This window comes from Peromyscus leucopus, chromosome 20 (genome assembly GCF_004664715.2).
Source record: "Peromyscus leucopus breed LL Stock chromosome 20, UCI_PerLeu_2.1, whole genome shotgun sequence".
In the NCBI taxonomy this organism is placed as follows: domain Eukaryota; kingdom Metazoa; phylum Chordata; class Mammalia; order Rodentia; family Cricetidae; genus Peromyscus; species Peromyscus leucopus.
Genome location: NC_051080.1, coordinates 4,017,885 through 4,038,321, shown reverse-complemented (window position 1 = coordinate 4,038,321; position 20,437 = coordinate 4,017,885). Strand labels below are relative to the sequence as shown.

At 47.2% G+C, this 20,437-nt stretch overlaps 2 protein-coding genes across 4 annotated transcripts in view; one reads left to right on the top strand and one right to left on the bottom strand.

The window, feature by feature from the left end:
* Positions 1–13,190, bottom strand: part of Fam186a (family with sequence similarity 186 member A) — a 58,902-nt gene extending 45,712 nt beyond the window's left edge. Inside the window, exon 1 of the mRNA XM_037197368.1 lies at positions 12,867–13,190. Within this exon, the coding sequence (XP_037053263.1) occupies positions 12,867–13,058 (192 nt within the window). The 5' untranslated portion in view covers positions 13,059–13,190. The remainder of the gene's footprint in view (positions 1–12,866) is intronic.
* A 4,658-nt stretch (positions 13,191–17,848) lies between these two features.
* Positions 17,849–20,437, top strand: part of Larp4 (La ribonucleoprotein 4) — a 65,280-nt gene continuing 62,691 nt past the window's right edge. For 2 of the 3 annotated variants that reach the window (XM_028874589.2, XM_028874588.2), the window contains exon 1: positions 17,852–18,010. In XM_028874589.2, the coding sequence (XP_028730422.1) occupies positions 17,993–18,010 (18 nt within the window). In that variant the 5' untranslated portion in view covers positions 17,852–17,992. Of the gene's footprint in view, positions 18,011–20,437 lie in introns of all 3 variants that reach the window. The other variant, XM_028874590.2, reaches the window with a different exon arrangement.

Sequence of the window (20,437 nt, the reverse complement as noted above, 5' to 3'; positions counted from 1 at the left end):
GGTTGTTGTGAAGGGGCCCCCAAAAAAAGCTTAACCACACAGCAGCCATTGGCTTAGGGGCCCAGACACAGCTTCTGTGACAGGCTTACTGGCAGGTAACACCCAGATCCAGGAAAAGCCTTAAGCTGATACCACCAGGGATCCACCCAGGGATGAGGAAGTACCTGACATCCCAAACATTCCAACCATTAGATAAGGTGGCCAGATGCCCTTGAGTCTAGCATACATCTATTTCTGTTTTACAGATACCCCTAGACAATTGTCAGCCAATCAGGGTCCTGGACCCTGAAGATCCCCTCACCCCAACCTCTGCTATGATAAAAACTCTGCCCCACCTGAGCTCAGGGCTCTCTGCTCTCACGGATGTGTTAGACAGACAGAGGGACCAAGCTCTGGAGCCTGAAATAAAGGCTCTTTGCTTTTACAGGCAGGATTCGGTCTCCGTGGTGGTCTTTTGGGGGTCCCCACGATCTGGGCATAACAGCTGTCACTTTATGACTGCAGGTGCATTACAGAGCCATACAAATCAAGCCCTTCCACAAGGGAGACAAGCTAGTTTACAGCCTGGAACAGAGAGGTCAACATTCAGGATGCACAGTCAGATTATAAGGGGCCCCTACACAGTTCGACCACACAGCTTCTGTGACAGGCTCACTGGCAGGCAACACCCAGATATAGGAAAAGCTATAAGCTGACACCACCCAGGGGTCTACCCAGGGGTGAGGAAGTACCTAACATTCCAACCATTAGATAAGGTGGCCAGAAGTCCCTGAGTCTAGCACACAACTATTTTACAGACACCCCTAGACAAATTTCAGCCAATCAGGGTCCTGAACCATGGAAATCCTTCCACTCCAACGTCTGCTATGATAAAAAAAATCCCACCCTGACTGGGCTCAGTGTCTCTCTCCACCTTTCTGTTTCTCAATTATCCTGTTAGTCCCGCCTATATTTCCTGCCTGGCTACTGGCCAATCAGTGTTTTATTTATTGACCAATCAGAGCAACAGATTTGCCATACAGACCGTCCCCCAGCACTCACTGGCTGCCCTGATTGCTGCCTCCGCATGTACGTTCTCAGTGGCTGCTCCAGCACCATGCCTGCTTTCACATTGCCAGGTTCCCCACCTTGGTGATCATGGATTCAGTTCCGAAACTGCGAGCAAGCCCCCCAGTGAAATGATTTCTTCCATCAGCTGTTTGGTCTGGGTGTCTCCTCACAGCCATGGAAAAGAAACAAAGACAGGATACAAATAGGAGAAGAATTCCTACTGTCCCTAGATGACGTGGTACTAAAGGACGCTACAGACTCTGCCAGACCAGTGTCCGCTGGATCTGACAAATACTTTCAGCCAAGTTGCAGAATACACAACCAGTGTACAAAATACAAAACCCAGCCGCTTTTCTACATACCAGTGTATGGGCTTTTCTGTTGCTGTGATAAAACACCAGGAACAAGGAAACTGATAGAAGAGCGTGTTTATTTGGGCTTGTGGTTCCAGAGGGTTAAAAATCCATTCCATCAGGACGATGAAGCATGGCAGTATCTTGCCCACCTTAGATGGTGACAAGAACTTAAATAGTCCAAGAGAATTATCAGCTGAAGCTGAGAGAGAATTGGCTTTGGTGGAAAAGAAATGACAGATTAAGGTAGATGTGTTGGCTCATGTCTTTAATCCCAGCACTGGGGAGGCAGAGGCAGGCGGATCTCTGTGAGTTTGAGGCCAACATGGTCCACAGAGTGAGTTCCAAGACAGTCAGAGCTGTGTAGAGAGACCCTGTCTGAAAGAAAAAATAAATAAATAAAACTCCTTAAAAGAAACCCCCCCAAAAAAAAAACTAGAAACAGACCTAATCTAGAAGGTAGAGTAGCCCTATAGTAAAAGCTTGAAGACAGTGAAGAGGTCTGGGGAGGTGGCTTCCTTGGTAAACGGCCTGCCCCACAAGAATGACAGTCTGAGTTTGATTCCTGGAACCCTGGTTAAAAACACTGAAAATGTGATCATGATAGTGTGTGCTTCGAATCCCAGCCTGGGGAAGTGGGAACAAGCACATCTGTGGACTGTACTGGCCACAAAGCTTAGCTCCATCAGTGGCTTCCAGGTCAATGAGAGACCTTTCCTCAAAAAGGGGCAGCGGAAAGCTAGGAGATGCCCAGGGCTGGTGGCTCTTACCGAGGACCTGAGCTCAGTTCCCAGCATCCACACGGCAGCTTAACCATAACTCCAGTTCCAGGGGAGAACCCAGTGCCCTCTTCTGACCCTCAAGGGCACCAGGAACACACATGGTCCACATGCATACATATAGGCAAAACTCTCATACGCATAAAATAAAAATAAATAAATCTTTTCCCCTCCGGAGCTGAGGACCGAACCCAGGCCTTGCACAGCAAGCGCTCTACCCCTGAGCTAAGTCCCCAACCCAAAAAATAAATCAATCCCCAAAAAAAAGGGCCGGCAGTGGTGGCGCACGCCCTTAATCACAGCACTCGAGAGGCAGAGGCAGGTGGATCTCTGTGAGTTCGAGGCCAGCCAGGGCAGGCTCCAAAGCTACACAGAGAAAAACCTGTCTTGAAAAACCAAAAAAGAGAGGGAGAGAAAACTCAGCCAGTACCTGAAGGCCTCCACATGCATGTATACACACACCCTTGAACATATGTGTAAATATGTCCAACACAATATTTCACAGCCTTGGGAAGAACAATACTCAACTTCATATGGAAAAACAAAAGACCCAGGATAGCTAAAAGAATCCTGTATAGTAAAGCAACCTCTGGAGGCATCACCATCCCTGACCTCAAGCTCTACTATAGAGCTACAGTAATAAAAACAGCTTGGTACTGGTATAAAAACCAACATACGGACCAATGGAATCGAATTGAAGACATTAATCCACACACATATGAACACCTGATTTTTGACAAAGAAGCCAAAACTATACAATGGAAAAAAGAAAATATCTTCAACAAATGGTGCTGGCATAACTGGATGTCAATATGTAAAAGATTACAAACAGATCCATATCTGTCACCATGCACAAAACTCAAGTCCAAGTGGATCAAAGACCTCAACATAAATCCAGTTACACTAAACTTAATAGAAGAGAAAGTAGGAAGTACTCTTGAATGCATTGGCACAGGAGATCACTTCCTAAATATAACACCAGCAGCACAGACACTGAGCTCAACAATTAATAAATGGGACCTCTTGAAACGGAGAAGCTTTTGTAGGGCAAAAGACATGGTCAACAAGACAAAAAGACAGCCTACAGAATGGGAAAAGACCTTTACCAACCCCAAATCTGACAGAGGATTGATCTCCAAAGTATATAAAGAATTCAAGAAACTAGACATCAAAATACTGAACAGTCCAGTTAAAAAATGAGCTAAAGAGCTAAACAGAATTCTCAAAAGAAGAATCTCAAATGGCTGAAAGACATTTAAGGAAATGCTCAACATCCTTAGTCATCAGAGAAATGCAAATCAAAACGACTCTGAGATACCATCTTACACCTGTCAGAATGGCTATGATCAAAAATACTAATGATAGTCTATGTTGGAGGATGTGGAGCAAAGGGAACACTCCTCCACTGTTGGTGGGAATGCAAACTTGTACAACCACTGTGGAAATCAGTATGGTGCTGTGGTGGTATTGTGTTCCCCAAAATATTGTGAACCCTAATAAACTTATCTGGGGTCAGAGAACAGAACAGCCACAATATTAAACAGAGGTTAGGCAGTGGTAGCACACGCCTTTAATCCTAGCATTCCGGAGGCAGAAATCCATGTGTTCAAGGATACAGCTAAGCATGGTGACACACGCCTTTAATCCCAGAAAGGGAGCCTTTAATCCCAGGGAGTGGTGGTAGAAAGCAGAAAGGTAAATAAGGCATGAGGACCAGAAACTAAAGGCATTTTGGCTGGTTAAGCATTTGGCTGGTTAAGCTTTTAGGTTTTGAGCAGCACAGTTCAGCTGAGAGCCATTCAAATGAGGACACAGAGGCTTCCAGTCTGAGGAAACAAGATCAGCTGAGAAGTTGGCCAGGTGAGATAGTTGTGGCTTGTTCTGTCTCTCTGACCATCCAGCATTTCACCCCAATAACTGGCCTTGGGTTTAATTTTATTAATAAGAACTTTTAAGATTCCTGCTACATGGTGCTTTCTCAGAAAATAGGGAATCGATCTACCTCAAGACACAGCCATACTAATCTTGGGCATATACCCAAGATATGCTCAATCATACCACAAAGATACATGCTCAACTGTGTTTATAGCAGCATTATTCGTAATAGCCAGAACCTAGAAACAACCTAAATGCCCGTCAACTGAAGAATGGATTAAGAAAATGTGGTACATATACACAATAAAGTACTACTCAGCAGAGAAAAACAATGACATCATGAAATTTGCAGGTAAATGGATGAAACTAGAAAATACCATCCTGAGTGAGGTAACCCAGACCCAGAAGGACAAACATGGTATGTACTCACTCATAAGTGGATACTAGATATAAAGCAAAGAACAATCAGACTGCAACCCACAGAACCAGGGAGGCTACATAGCAGGGGGGACCCTAGGATGACTGTGGCTTATAATAAATTTTGGTTTTACTCAATCACTGGGCAAGCCTCAGTGAAACATTTCACAATTAGGATAAGAATGTGTACTGTATCAAGCCGATAATAGAAAAAATAAAATAAAATGATAAAAAAAGCATCCTATGAGATGAACAACGTGCTAGCTAATTTTATGTCAACTCCACACAACCTATAGTCATCTGAGAGGAGGGAACCTCAATTGAATAAAAGCCTCCAGAAGATCTGGCTGTGAGAAGACAAGCAGGTAGAGCATTATCTTAATTAGTGATTGATGGGGAAGGGCTAAGTCCATTGTGGGTGGGGCCGTCCCTGGGCTGGTGGTCCTGGGTTCTATAAGAAAGCAGGCTGAGTAAGCCATGAGGAGAAAGCCAGCGAGCTGCATCCTCCATGGCCTCTGCGTCAGCTCGTGCCTCCCAAGTTCCTGCCTGTTGTGGAATATTATTTTAAGATGTGTTGTATTTGTTTAATGATGCAAAGATGTTCTAAAACCACTGATTGGTCTAATAAAGAGCTGAACGGCCAATAGCAAAGCAGGAGAAGGATAGGTGGGGCTGGCAGGCAGAGAGAATAAATAGGAGAAATGTGGGAGGAGGGGATCAATGAAGAAGCAAGAGAGATCAAGGATCCAGAAAAGAAGGGGCCAGCCAGCCACGGAGTAAGAATGAAAGTAAGATTATGGAAGAGAAAGGAAAAGCCCAGAGACAAAAGGTAGATGGGATCATTTAAGAAAAGCTGACTAGGCTGGTCTACTCAGAGCGTCATGATCGCTGAAGGCTCACAGAAGGAGTGTGCAGGTCTGTCAGGGACCATCCTGCAGTCATGCAATACCCTCACCAAAGATATCTTCCAGGACAATATAGAAGCTCTGTCCTGGAAACGTAACTTGCAAAGAACAGCCTGGCTTCCAACTGACTTACTCACTTAAAGGTTAGATCCACCTGCCTCTGGGACTACACACCAGCCGGTCTGGATTGACTGTAACTGCCCTCCTTCCCCAAGTCACGAATTACACATACAAAAGGAGAAACTTAGGAAGACATCTCTTCCCCTACAACCATGCCCTCTTCAACAGTATACTCAATGAAATAAATAAGTAGATAGATAGATAGATAGATAGATAGATAGATAGATAGATAGATAAACTAAACCAACGGGGGGGGGGGGGGTAGGGGTGGGGAGAAAGCTGACTAGAAACATGCCAAGCTAAGGCCAGGCATTCATAAGAAAATAGTAAGATTCTGTGTATCTATTTGGGAGTTGGTTGGCGACCCCCCCAAAGGGTAAAAGCAACCACCTACACCTGCCCTCTTTGAGAGTCTGTCCCGACTTCCTGCATTGATGTACTATGATATGGATATGAATGCCAAATAAACCCTTTCCTCCCCAACTTGATCATTGTCTTAGTCAATGTTCTATTGCTGTGAAGAGACACCATAACCACAGCAACTCATATCAAGGAAAGCATTTAATTGGGACTAGCTTACAGTTTCAGAGGTTTAGCGGGAAGCATGGCAGCATGCAGACAGACACTGTACTGGAGAAGGAGCTGAGAATTCTATCCCAATCCACAAGCAGCAGGAACAGAGAGCCTCTGGGCCTGGCTTGGACTTTTCGAAAGCTCAAAGCACACCCCCATGACACATTTCCTCCAACAAGGTCACACCTCCTAATCCTTTCACATAGTGCTACATGTTCATTATTTAAATATATGAACCTTTGGGGGCCATTTTTATTCAAACCACGACAGTCATGATGTTTCATCACAGCAATAGGAACCCTAACAATGCCTTAGGGGTTCTAGTGCTGCGATGAAACACTGTGACCAAAAAGCAAGTTGGGGAGGAAAGGGTTTATTTGGTTTACACTTCTACATCACTGTTCATCATAGAAGTAAGTCAGGACAGGAACTCAAACACAGCAGGAACTGATACAGAGAACATGGAGGGGTGCTGCTTACTGGCTTGCTCCCCATGGCTTTCTCAGTCTGCTTTCTTATAGAACACACCTGCCCAGGGGTAGCACCACCCACAATGGGCTGGGCCCTCCCCCATCACTCACTAATTAAGAAAATGCTCTACAGGCTTGCCTACAATCCAATCTTTTTTTGTTTGTTTGTTTTTTGTTTTTTTGAGACAGAGTTTCCCTGTGTAGCTTTGAAGCTTATCCTTCAGGCTGGCCTTGAACTCACAGAGACCCACCTGCCTCTGCCTCCCAAGTGCTGGGATTAAAGGTGTGCACCACCACCGCCCAGCCCCTGAAGCCCAATCCTTTTTTTTTTTTTAATGCCAAATGCTGTTTATTGAAGGAGGGAAGATGTCTTAAATACAGGCTACAGCACAATGGGAGAACCCCAGAGGGCAGAAGTTCACTAACGATGTTTTCCAATCTTGCATCTAAGCTGTTAACGCCCATTATGCAGGATACACAGACAAGGAGCTTCCCTTAAGCATTCAGGAGGGTGGAACCTGGCAGGGAATTAGCATAGGAAGGATATCAAGGTCAAGGTCAGCAAGCAAGGCAACAGTTACCCAAAACAGGGGCCAGGGCCCTACACGTCCCCCTTTTACTAAAAAATGAGCTTCTGACTTAGGTTGTGTGGGAAGTCAGCAGGTCGTCTTACCCATTATGGAGATGCCTGCCCAGGCCACACAGGTGCTCTGTCTTAGGTTGGTGAGCGTTCCCCAGGCATTACCCATCTCTGAATACCCATTATCATACAGGCTCAATCGAGTGTGAATTGCAGAGTTAACTGCTGCCAAAGATCTCAAAGTGGCACTGGGCTTGCAATCTGTGTGTTCGACACAGAAAAGACCAACAGAAGTCCTAACCCACCCATAGCCAGTAGGTTAAAGGCAACTGAGCCATTCCCTTCCTTATCAAGCCTTACTGCAAATTGGATACCTTGTAAGATGGTATCCCAAAAGCAAATGGAACTTGAGTTTAAATAAATTTATAATTTTCAAAGCCAATCGAAATGTATGTAACTATTGAATTAAATTTATCATGCCCAATAGAATGAAAGATTAACTAACTGTGGTAGCTACTTTTGCTGCCAGGGTCTAAACTGTGCTAGCTGTAGTAAGCAATTATGAAATAGTAATCCCAGAAACAGTAGCAGCAGTGGCCACCACTGCTATAACAGCAACAACAGCAGCAACAATGTCAAATTCTCCTCTGGAGGTGTGGACATCCACTGGCATGGATACAACTCCAGGAACATGAACCACCAAGGTTCCCTGAAGCCCAATCTTATGGAGGCTTTTTTTCTAATTGAAATGCATTCCACTCTGTGATATGTAATCCATGCCTGACACTGCTAGGAAAGGTCAAGAACCTGAGGCTGATAGGCCATGGGCTCAGGGGAACCCAAACACTATTGTTCTGCTAAAGGAACTATGGGGCAGGGGGCAAAACAGCTTGACCACACATGCAGAGAACGAGGGTGGACCACTCAGTCCTCGATGGGAGGTCTTCATCAAACCCTCCCCTCAGGGATCAGGGTATTTGGAAGAGGAGGCAGAAAGATTGTAAGAGCCAGAGGTAGTGGATGACTCGAAGGAAACAGTCTTCCAGATGAACTCCCAGAGGCTGTGGCAGCATTCACAGGGCCTGCACAGGTTCAAGCCCAATGGGGTTCCAACATTGAAAAAGGGGAAATAGACATGGCCTCCTAACCCTTACCGAGAAGCTATCTGCAATTGGTACCTGCTTACAAAGGAAAAATTAGTCTTTTCCAATGGGGTCTCACGAAGTATATTTAGCCTACTTTGAAGTAGAGTTCACAGAGTAGATGGCCAACACAAAATTAACTCAATGGTATTTTTGTAGACTTTGAATCTCATATAGATTTTTGAGGGCTTTTTTTTTGTCTTACTGGTTTTTTGCTTGTATAATTTGAGAGTGTGTGGGGTTCTTGTGTGTGTGTGTGTGTGTGTGAGAGAGAGAGAGAGAGAGAGAGAGAGAGAGAGAGAGAGAGAGAGAGAGAGAGAAAGAGAAAGAGAGAGAGAGAAAGAGAGAGAGAGATTATTTTATTTATTTGTTTTTTGAGACAGGGTATTTTGTTTGTTTGTTTGTTTTTTGAGACAGGGTTTCTCTGTGTAGTTTTGGTGCCTGTCCTGTGTAGCTGAGGTTTTCCTGTGTCCCGTCCTGGCCAGCAGTTGGGAAAAATCTTTCCCACTAGCGTCCCCCAAGTAAACACACAGAGACATATTACTTATAAACTGTATGGCCATGGCAGGCTTCTTGCTATCTAGTTCTTATATCTTAAATTAACCCATTTCTATTAATCTATAAGTTGTCACGTGGCTTGTGGCTTACCGGTATCTTAACATCTGCTTCTCACGATGGAGGCTGGCAGTGTCTCCTGACTCAGCCTTCTTCTATCTAGCATTCTCCTCCCTGCTTGTCCCACCTACACCATTCTTCCTGCCTGGCTACTGACCAATCAGCATTTTATTATATCAATCAGTCATAGCAACACATATTCAAGGCATACAGGACATCCCACAGCAGTCCTGGATCTCGCTCTGTAGACCAGGCTGGCCTGGAACTCACAGAGATCTGCCTGGCTCTGCCTCCTGAGTGCTGGGATTAAAGGCGTGCACCACCACCGCCCGGCTGGGATAGGGTATTTTAGACCAGGCTGGTCTCAAACTCTCAGAGATCTCCCAGCCTCTGCCTCCTGAGTGCTGGGATAAGGGGTATGCACCACACACCTGGCTTCACCTGGCTTCACACCTTTTTTTTTTTTTTTTTTTTTTTAAAGATTTATTTATTTATTATGTATACAGAAGAGGGCACTAGATCTCATTACAGATGGTTGTGAACCACCATGTGGGTGTTGGGAATTGAACTCAGGACCTCTGGAAGAGCAGTCGGTGCTCTTAACCTCTGAGCCATCTCTCCAGCCCTTTTTTTTTTTTTTTTTTAAATAAATTGCCTTGGACGTGGTGGTTTATCACAGCATTAGGAAAGCAACTAAGAAGTTGGTACCTGGAGTGGGTGTTGCTGCGACAGGCCTGACCATGCTGGCGTCTGGAGGAATGTGCAAGACTTTGGGACTTCAGATTAGGAAAGCATTTGAAGACTCTAGCAGGGCTTCATGGGCTAGCCTAGCAGGAGCTTGGAAGACAGTGGTGCTGAGAGTATTGTGGACTCTGGAGGCCCAACTCAAGAGGTTTCAGATCAGAACAAGATTAGTAACTGGGCTAGAGGCCATTCTTGTGATATTTTGGCAAAGAATGTGGCTGCCTTCTGCCCTTCTCCCAAGAATCTGCCTCAGGCTAAATTTAAAAGTAATGGACTAATTTCTTTGGGGGAGGAGATTTGAAAACAGGATAATATTCAGACTCAGGACAAACAGCTGAGATGCCTCTTAACACATCAAAGTGACTGGTCACCAGGATCCCTACCTGTTCAGGGCCCTCCTGGCTGGCATGTCCCACTCCTACCCCGACCTCTCCAGCCCAGGGGCTGGCCTGCCCTTCCCCCAGCTGCTCTTTCCTATATAATGTAGCTCTTTGGCTACATCTACCCTCTTGGGCCCTTTTGTCTTTTTGGTCTCTTGGTCCATGCTTCCCCCCTTGGTTGGTGGCTCCTCTCTTGCTCTCCCTCTTCCTCTCTCCTCACATGGCCCAGCTCAGTCTGGCCATGTTCAGTCTGGACTCTCCCAGACGTCTCTGCATTTGCCAGTATCAATAATAAAAACCTCAGTCCCTTAGGGGCAGTCCTGTTCTCCTTTTATATCTTTTTTTTTCATTCATTTATTAGTAATCACTTATGCAGGTCTACAAAGGGAAAAAATAAGTAGGACAAGAAGAAATACGAAATGTACAGTTTGGAGCAAAAAAAAGAATACCAAGAAATTTAATGTTGGAACCAAGGCCTGTGCTCAGAGATGAGGAAATTAAAGAAAGGCCTGCTCCAAAACAGAACAAAGGGAAGTGTGCCCTCAGGGCAAGACCCCGTCCTGCTGAGCTTTCAAAGACCTGAGGAATTTGTAGAAGCAACAAGTTGGGAGGCTGTGGTGTCTCTAATCTCAGCACTTGGGAGGCAGAAGGACCTCTATGAGTTCCAGTACAGCTGGGACTGTTACACAGAGAAACCCTCTCAAGTGGAGGGGCCCAAAACAGCTTGACCACACAACTGCCATGACAGGCTTAGAGGCCCAGACACAGCTTCTGTGACAGGCTTACTGGCAGGCAACACCCGGATCCAGGAGAAGCCATGAGCTGACCCTACCCTGTGTGGCCTGCATCTAAGGGGAAATACCGGACATTCTAAACATTCCCCATACCCCTAGACAAATGTCAGCCAATCAGGATCCTGAACCCTGGAAATCCCCTCACCCCAACCTCTGCTATGATAAAAAACCCCACCCTGCCTGGGCTTGGGGCTCTCTGCTCTCACCAATGCGTCCAACAGAGTCCAAGCTCTGAGCTTGAAATAAAGGCTCTTTGCTTTTATATGTGGGATTTGGTCTCTGTGGTGGTCTTTGGGGGTCCCCACGATCTGGGCATAACATTTTGAAAAAACAAAACAAAGAAAAGCTTATGCCAATGTGATTCAAGGGGGCTCCATCCCAAGCCAGCAACGGAACTGGGCAGTGTTGTCCACCTGGCTTTCTGACTTTAGAGTCATGAAGGATACTTGTGTAAAGGGTTCATGGAATCTTCCTCCACAGTCAAGGAGAGCCACTGAAGCCAGCCATGTGAAAGGAAGTCCCTTCAAGGAGGCCTGAGATGCCTCTGTGGGAAGCTGGGAAGCGGAAGCCTGGGTTGCCCTGGAGACCCCACGATGGCGGAGGTGCTTGAGCTGTGGGATACCTGCCTGGGGGAGCTGCAGACTGAGAGTGGCATCCACCCAAGAGGGGAGTTAGTGTGTTAGTGTGTCGCAATCAGCAAAGCTGGAAGGGTGGAGCCATCTGAGGCCTCTGACGTGAGACACGGAACTACAGGATCTGGAGTTTGCCCTTCTGGGCTTCAGGTTTGCTTTGGTCCTGTATTTCTTCACTCTGTCCCATTCCGCTTTTAGAACGGTAATGCATGTTCCCTGCCCTTGTGTATTGGAAATTCGTACTTGGCTCTTTTATTTTGGTTTTATAGGGCGTTACAGTTAAGAGATTGCCTTGAATCTCCTAAGAGACTTTGACCTTTGGACTTTTAAACAGTGTTAAGACTGTAAAAGACTATGGGGACCTTTGAAGTTGGACTACATGATTTTTGTAGTATGATATGACCACAAGCCTGTGGGGGCCAAGGAGCGGAATGTGGAGGTTTGAATGAGAATGGCCCATAGGCTTATATATTTGAGTACTTTTTGTGAACTTCGAGGTTTCAAAAGCCCACACCATTCCCAGTTAGCTCTCTGTGCCTCCAACTTGCTGATCAAGAAACAAGTTTTCAGCTGTTTCGGCCACGGTGCCTTTGATCCACCATCACGGACTCCAACCCCCTGAAGCCGTGAGCTTCACACTGAATACTTTTTATGCATTGCCTCGAACATGGTGTTTTATCCCAGCAATAGAAAAGTAACTGAGACGACCAATGAAGCTGTTAAGAGTAAACACTGGTGTTCCAGTTGTGAGAAGCGGGAACGGGAAACTGTCTGGAAAGCTAGAAAGTACCAATATCACCAACATTTCCTCTCTCTCCTCTTTAGCAGTGCTGGAGTTGAGCCTAGAGGCTAACTCACGCTGGCCAACGGCTCTATCGCTGAATTGGGGCCTCGGCTTTGGTTTAGTTTCTAGATTACAGTTATGGATTTACTCAAAGGGAGTGCAGGTGCCACTACATACGTGTGGAGGCCAGAGCGTGGTTGGAGAGTTGATTCTCTTCTCTTGTGTAGCTTCTGGGGACCAACTTCAGGCAGTGAGGCTTGGCAGAAAGAGCCCTAACAAGTGGAACCATCTCCAGAAAAAACACTTTTTTGTTTTTTGTTTTTTTTTTTGGACAGGTCTTGTTACTCTTCAGCTCAACCTGGCCTCATGTTTGAACTCAAGCTTCTCCTGCCTTCATCATCCTGAGTGCTGGAATTACAGATGTGAAGCCATATTGATTGATTAATTTCTTAGCTCTCTTGCCTAATTCTAGTGTGAACAGACTGATACAGAACTGGAGCTTACTCTCCATAGTCAGGTGGGTAAGAGTGTCATCTGTAGTCAAAGTTAACTAAACTTTAGTCAACTCCCTTGAATGTAAAGTGTTTTCTTTTCAAGCAAAAAAATTCACCCAGTCATACAAGATGTGGTGTGTAAACCAATCGACTGCTTACCTCTTTGGCCCGAAGGAGCTGCGCCTGCTCAATCTTATTGATGACTGCTCTGACTGACAGTGGCATTTCGAGTTTAGTGTTCGCTGGATCCTTATAACCGCCATGGGACTTTCTTTTCACCATGGCGCCATCCTTGAATTCGTGGTCTGAGTCGGACTCACCGGTGGCATCACTTTGCTTTTTGGCAAACATTTTGAAAATTTGGGTGATCTGTTTGTATTCCTTCTATTTTTCACAGAATATAGGCAAATGCGAATAAAAGCGTCCACTGGGAAGCTGCAAGCCTGTTTCAAGAGGCTGTGGCTTACCTACCTAGACCAACTAGAGGCCTTCTACTGTTCAAGTCTTGATGATGCTATTAATAGGCCCATTGTGACCCTATCATTGATTAGAACATTGAAGAACGCTTACTCTGTGTAAAGAACTAGGCATTCTATGTGCTGGGATAGCAGAGGGGGGAGGGGCATGAAAGACTAGATAGGCGCTAAGAGGAATAGAAGACAGTCCTGCATTGATGAACTTCAGTTATAGGTGTCAGAACCCAAGAGCCAGTGTTCCCAATGGAACCGTTGACTCTTCTCTCGGCTACACCAGTTTTAAGCCTGTAACGGAATAGCTACAAGCTCCTCATCTGGCCCTTAACTTTTCTAGCATTTGATAACTTAGAAGGTATTTGGGAGAGTATCACAGTTTCCCTTACTATTATTTTGTTTTTGTTTGTTTGTTTTTTCCCAAAGAGCCCAACAAAGGCTTTGGGGTTTCATTTCCTTGACTCACAAAATCGAAGGGAACATTAGAGGCTTCGACCTGAGAAGAGATGCCTCTTGGGGCAGCTCTGACAGCAGGGAGGTGCTGGGATTACAGGGATGCGTGACCATGCTTGGCCAGATAACTTTAAGTAAAAGAACAAGCCTTAGAAATAAAGTTGAGTTCCTCTTTCTTCTTCCCAGATGTCTGTCTCCTCCTCTATCTGACTTCAGAGGTAACATGAATGTGGTGTACCGGTACCTAGTGTGTCTTTACATAGTTTTACTCTGTGTTTATGTATTCATAAACTTTATAGTATCATTTGATAGGTTCTAGATATTTTTTAAAATTATAGATGTATAATTTAAGCTCTCTCCAAAACGTCCTCTGTTGAGTCCTTGTAAGTTTTGAATAGGATACAGCTTAGGAGTTTTAGTTCCTAGGGAAAGAGAAGGCTGAATCGGGAGGTGGCTGCTTTTCTTTTCTCTTTCCCTCCGTCCCTTCTGTACAGTATTGATGACTGGACGCAGGGCCTCATGCATGCCACACACGATCCCCACCACTGACCTGCATACCCAGCTCCACCCCCTTTTATTTTAGACAGTTCTTGCTAAATTACCCAGACTGGGCTTGAATTAACCCTGTACCCCAGGCTGGACTTGAATTTACATTTTTTTAATTACATATTACATTGGTTGCTTGATAGATTGTGTGTGTGTGTGTGTGTGTGTGTGTGTGTGTGTGTGTGTGTGTAGCTTGTGGGAATCAGTTTTCTCCTACCTTGTGGCTTCTGGGAACTCTACCTAGGTAGCCAGGCTTGGCGGCAAGAGCCTTTACCCACTGAGTCATCCCACTGACCAAGGGCTTCAACTTTTGACCTTCCTACCTCAGGTCCCAGGTAGCTAGGATTATAGGCCTGCTCTTCCAGGCCTAACCGATCTCTTCTAAAGGTAATAAACACATACAGATCAGATGAAATGTTCTCCCTTTAAGATGACATTGTCAGCAAGGCATGGCGGTTCATACCTGTAATCCCAGTACTCAGGTGCTGAGGCTAGAGAATGCTGTGAGTTCAACCTACAGAATGAGACCCTATTTCAAAACAACAACAACAACAACAAAATAGACTCCCTCCCCTGTTCCTGAGTAACTTCCTAACTGGTCTTGTACCACACTTAGTCACTGAGTGCATATGTCGCTGGTGTACACTAGCTGGCCATCTTCTCCAGAGTCTGGTTCTGGCTTTGATTTCTCTCACGTTCAGTCAGTCTTCATTAGCTCTTCCTGAGAAGCCAACTGGAGTGGATGCCTCTCTTCACTCACATTTCCTGAGGCCCAGAGTCCAGTGACTCTGACGCCTGTAGTCATTATTCCCTCTCTTTTCCCATAAATCATAACTCAGGCTTATTTACTCCACGGGTTCAGGATGTCCTCCTTTGTTGTCAAAGTATGAATGCCTCAAAACCCTTTTATTTGCAAAAAGAAAAAGCACAACTTTTCTTTTTTTTTTTTCCGAGACAGGGTTTCTCTGTGTAGTTTTGCGCCTGTCCTGGATCTCGCTCAGTAGACCAGGTTGGCCTCAAACTCACAAAGATCTCCCTGGCTCTGCCTCCTGAGTGCTGGACAACTTTTCTTTCATTATTTGTTTACCCTGGGAGGCATCCACTGAGCACTTCAACTAATACTTGTCAGAGGAACTAATTGAACATTATTTCTCTCTCATTCTTGTATTTTTTTTTCATGTAGCATGGAATTCATCAGCAACTGGAAATGAAGCCTTTTTTAAAGGCAAGTTTTAAAATCCTTCCAATTGAGAAACATTTGTTGAGACACCATTATGCCACTGCAATTATCCTAAATCAAGAAGACCACACCGTAGGGCTTTTGTGAAGACACTAAAAAAGGAAAAAAAATTAAGATGGACTGTGAGGTGCTAACAAAAGCCATGTAGAAGAAAGCTGTGGGAAGCAGAGGCTTCGGGAAAACCTTATGGAGAGAGATGGTTGGCTGACAAGTAGGGAAGACGCCCTAAGTCATGGCTTTGGAGGTCAGTGCTCAAGTTTCTGTCCTAGTGGGGAGGAGTTCGATGACTGAGATACAATTATGGGAGCTTACAGGCACGGGAATTAGGAGGGTGGAATAGAAAGAATCAGCAGTTTAATGGTGGAGAGTCTGGTATCACTGTGAGAAACGGAGGAGTGTCTTGTGTTGCTAACCAAAGGAGATTACACGGCCTAAGAACAGAAGGCCGCTGGTGGTGGCGCACACCTTTAATCCCAGCACTCGGGAGGCAGAGGCAGGTGGATCTTTGTGAGTTTGAGGCCAGCCTGGTCTACAGAGCGAGATCCAGGACAGGTGCAAAGCTACACTGAGAAACCCTGTCTTCCAGGGGGTGGAGGGGTGGGGTGGGAGTGCGTTGGGGGGGGGGAAGACCTTGGGGCTGAAGAGAAGAGACGGCTCAGCTACTAAGAGAACACTGCTTTTGCAAAAGGTTCCAAGCACCCACATCTGGTGGTTCACAGCCACCTTGGAGTCCAGGCCCAGGGAATCTGTGGCTTCAGGCCTTCGAGGGCTCTTCTTTCATGTGTACATAGCTGAACTCAGACACATACGCAATATATAATTAAAGATAATACAAATGAATCTTATTTATTTTTTTGAGACAGGGTTTCTCTGTGTAGCTTTGGAGCCTATCCTAGAACTCACTCTGTAGACCAGGCTGGACTCAAACTCACAGAGATCCACCTCCCTCTGCCTCCTGAGTGCTGGCATTAAAGGCGAGTACCATCACCATCCGGCTTTAAGGTGTTTTTTTTTTAAAAAATCACTGAATGGGGAAAAAAATTGGAAAATATTAAGGCAAGTAAAAGCTTTTCCCCACTCCAGATGTTTCACTGTGTATGACACTACATCTGTCACACATAATTATTTCAAAAGATGAATGTAGCCAGGTATGGTGGCACATGCCTTTAATCTCAGCACTGGGGAGGCAAAGGTGGGCCGATCTGGAGTTCGAGGCTAGTTTGGTCAACATATCTACACAGAGAGCTCTTGTCTCAAAAAAAAAAAAAGTTTGAGGTGGTTGTGGTGCTCACGCCTTTAATCCCAGCACTCCGGAGGCAGAAGCAGGCAGATCTCTAGGAGTTCCAGGCCAGCCTGTTCTACAGATCGAGTTCCAGGACAGCCAGGGCTGTTAACCCAGAAAAACCCTGTCTCAAAGAACAAACAAGCCGGTTGGTGGTGGCTCACACCTTTAATCCTAGCACTTAGGAGGCAGAGCCAGGCAAATGTCTGTCAGCCTGGTCTACAGAGCAAGATCCAGGACAGGCACCAAAACTACACGGAGAAACCCTGTTTCGGAAAAACAACACAACAACAACAAAAAAAACCTCAAAAAAAAAAGTGTTTGAAACTAAAGGAGACTGGTAAGGAAAAAAATAACTCTAACAAAATAACAAAACAACAGATTTAAAAAGCTTTACAGAATTTTATTTGAATAGGAAAACACCCATAAAAAGGAAACCTAGACTAATTATTAGTTAGCACATTAAGGATAGAAGTGGAGCATCATTACGTTAATGAATCCCTGCTTCCAAGGGACCTGGGGCTAAATAATATTGAAGTTGTGTCTAAAGGAATCTGATCTGCTGTAGGGCTCCTTCAGCAAGAATGGGGAGAGGAACCATTTCTTCATAGGGTCTTAGGAGGAACTCTTGCAGTACGGTTAGTACGGTGCCAGGCACGCAGTCCGCATCCAATTTAGAGTAGCTGAATAGTATCCTTGCTACTACCACAGCCTTTGCGGGTCCTCCCCCCCCCCCCCCCGGGAGCCAGCGCGTTTTCAGCAGCGGCGGGCGTTGAGCCGACGTCGCGACCGACCGCCTTTCCACCCCACCCAGACTCTCAACGGCGACAGCGGGCGCAATCATGGGGAGTGCGGCAGTCACCTTGCCTGACAGAAGGCAGAATGGGTCCGTGAGGGTCTGAGACACCCAGGACGGTGCGGCGGCCTGCAGGGCGGCGGCCCACGCGCCGGGCAGGCGACCGCGACACTTGCGGCGGCGCGGCCCGAGGAGGTGGAGCCAGCGGGAAGCACGCGGGGCGGGGCGAGGGCCTGGGGGCGGGGCGAGGGCTCGGGGGGGCGGGGCGCGGGCTTCCGCTCCCGGAAGCAGTTTGTCTCCAGAACCGGACACAGTTGCTGCTCGCAGGGAGGCGGGCCTGGGCGGGTCGGGGCGCAGCGGCTGACGGCGGGGGAGGAGCCGGGTCCACTGCCGGGTGGAGGGGCAAGGCGAGTGTCCTTATCCTACCGATCGGGGCCCGGGCCTGGGAGCCAGTCGGAGTCGCGGCAGCGTGAGCGATCGGGCCGAGCGGAAGCCGACATGTTGCTCTTCGTGGAGGTGAGCGGCTCCGGGCGCCCGGGGCGGCTCTGGAGAAGGGCGCCCGGGGTAGGGGGGGCGCGGGCCGGCCCCGGCGCCATGTGACTTTCCAGGCCGTACACGCCGCGGAGCCCGCCGCCGCCGCCGCGAGGCTGACACAGCACCCGGGCCGTGCAGGCCCTGCAGCCCCGCCGTGCGCTCGGCGGCGCACTCGAGGCCGCGCTGGGGGTCGGGCCCGGCGGCGGCGGCTGCGGCTTCGGCGGCTTCGGCGGGGAAGGGAAGGTGGCGCGTCGCGGGCACGGCTGAGGTGGCGTGAGGAGCTGAGGGAGAGCCGAGCGTCCCATATGGAGCTCCTGGAGGAGGCGGACGGGCGGGGGGCTGGGGAGGGGCGGAGTCTGCGGAGAAACAGGGGGGGACGACCAGGTGGGCGCGTTCCGGGGCGAAGGGAGGCCGCGCGGGGCCCGCCCGGGGCCGGGGCGAGCAACATGTGGGGGGACCCCGGGAGCCGCCGGCGAGCCGCGGGGAGGGAGGGAGGGAGGCGGCGTCGTGGGCTCGGCTCGGTCCGCGTGGGGAGGGGCGTGCGGGAAGGGAAGGGAGGGGAGGGCCCCCCCACCCCCACCCCGGCCCCCACCCCGAGCCCGGCCCAAAGGGTGTTGGGTCTCGGTCGCTAGCTCTGGAACGTTCTGTGGGGCGCAGCGAGCGCGCGAGTGTGAACGGCGAAAGCCCTCCTCCTCCGGGGGTCGGAAGCCCTGAAAGGCACCGCTCTGACCTTTTGTAAAAGTTACTCGGGGCTGCGGCTGCGGCTGCGTGCTGCGGCTTCGCCCCGCGAACCTGCGAAGAGGCTGTTTGCAAGGGAGGGAGGATTTCGGGCAGGGGAGAGACCCCGCCGGGGAGCCGGGTCCTCGTCGGGGGGTGTGTGGGGTCCGTGGGGGTGCTGTGTGGTGTCGGGCCGTGTCCGCCGCCCGCCTCTCGGAGATTTCGAGGTGGCGGTTACCTGCCTTAAATAATGAAGTATAATTTCTCCCATTTCTGCCCCGTTGTGCTCAGCGAGCAGTCAGCTGACTGCCTGGCAAATGCTTTGAGTAGATTCCAGATCATATTGTTCTTACATTGTGAAAACGTCAATCCAGCAAAGTGCAACTTTGCAACTTGGCATTTGTTAACTATGCCCATAAAAAGGATCTTTTCATGAGGGAAGGAATCACAGGTTGTATAATGGACTTGGAAGCTGGGGCCAACTTAACGCCGGGGTGGGGGGTTTCTAAGGCGGTGGGTGAATCTTATTCCCTGATAGTCTGGCATAAAATAAATAAGCGATTTTTTTTTTTTTTTTTTGGTTTTTCGAGACAGGGTTTCTCTGTAGCTTTGCACCTTTCCTGGATCTCACTCTGTAGCCCAGGCCCGGCCTCGAACTCAGAGTTCCACCTGGCTCTGCCTCCCAAGTGCTGGGATTAAAGGCGCCTGCCACCACCGCCTAACAATAAGCGATTTTATTTATTTTTATTTTCATTGTGTATATTCGTTGTACATGGTATTATGCTACATAAGGAGATTTTTACAGACATGTGTATTGTATATTAAGCAAATTCCTCCTCATATTCCCTAAACACTGCTATTTTCCCTCTGCTATTCTACCTTTTACATTTCCTTGAAGTTTATGTAGCTAATAAGTTTGGGATCCTTAAATTAGACGTTAAAGACACTTAATTACTGTATGTCCAAGGTTAGTAATATGTATTAATTTGGATATTTGAAGCAGACCACTAAAAGTTTTGAACTCAGTTACCGCGTTTTTCTTTTTGTTTTTTCGAGACAGGGTTTCTCTGTGTAGTTTTGGTGTCTGTCCTGCGTCTCGCTCTGTAGACCAGGCTGACCTCCAGCTCACAGAGATCGGCCTGACTCTGCCTCCCGAGTGCTGGGATTAAAGGCGTGCCCCACCCCCCAGACCTCGTTTTTTTTTTTTTTTTTTTTATCTTTTTTCTTTTAAATTTAAATCCACCGGTTTTCCTTTAACAGAATAAGAATCGTTTTTTATTGTAAGCAGGCCTAGTTTGTTTTGGGAATTACTGTGCTATGCAGATATTGCAGAGTTTTTTTGTTTTGATTTGTGTTTGGTTTTTCAAGACAGGGTTTCTCTGTGTAGCCCTGACTGTCCTGGAACTCACAGAGATGCACCTGCCTCTGCCTCCCGAGTGCTGGGATTAAAGGTGTGCGCCACCACTGCTTAGCCCAGCTATGTTGTATGTTTTAAAAGGAGAGAAAGGGAGAGACAGCAAATTAGACAAAAAGATTGTGAGGTGTATAATTTCCAGAATAAATTGAGTTACAAGTTGATTTCACTTTATTAAATGTGAACTTTACTAGTTGGTATGTTTAGTGTTTTAGAGTGCTAGGCCCTCTCCTTTCTCTAAAACAACATTGCATTGTTTTTACAGTTGAGGGAACAAG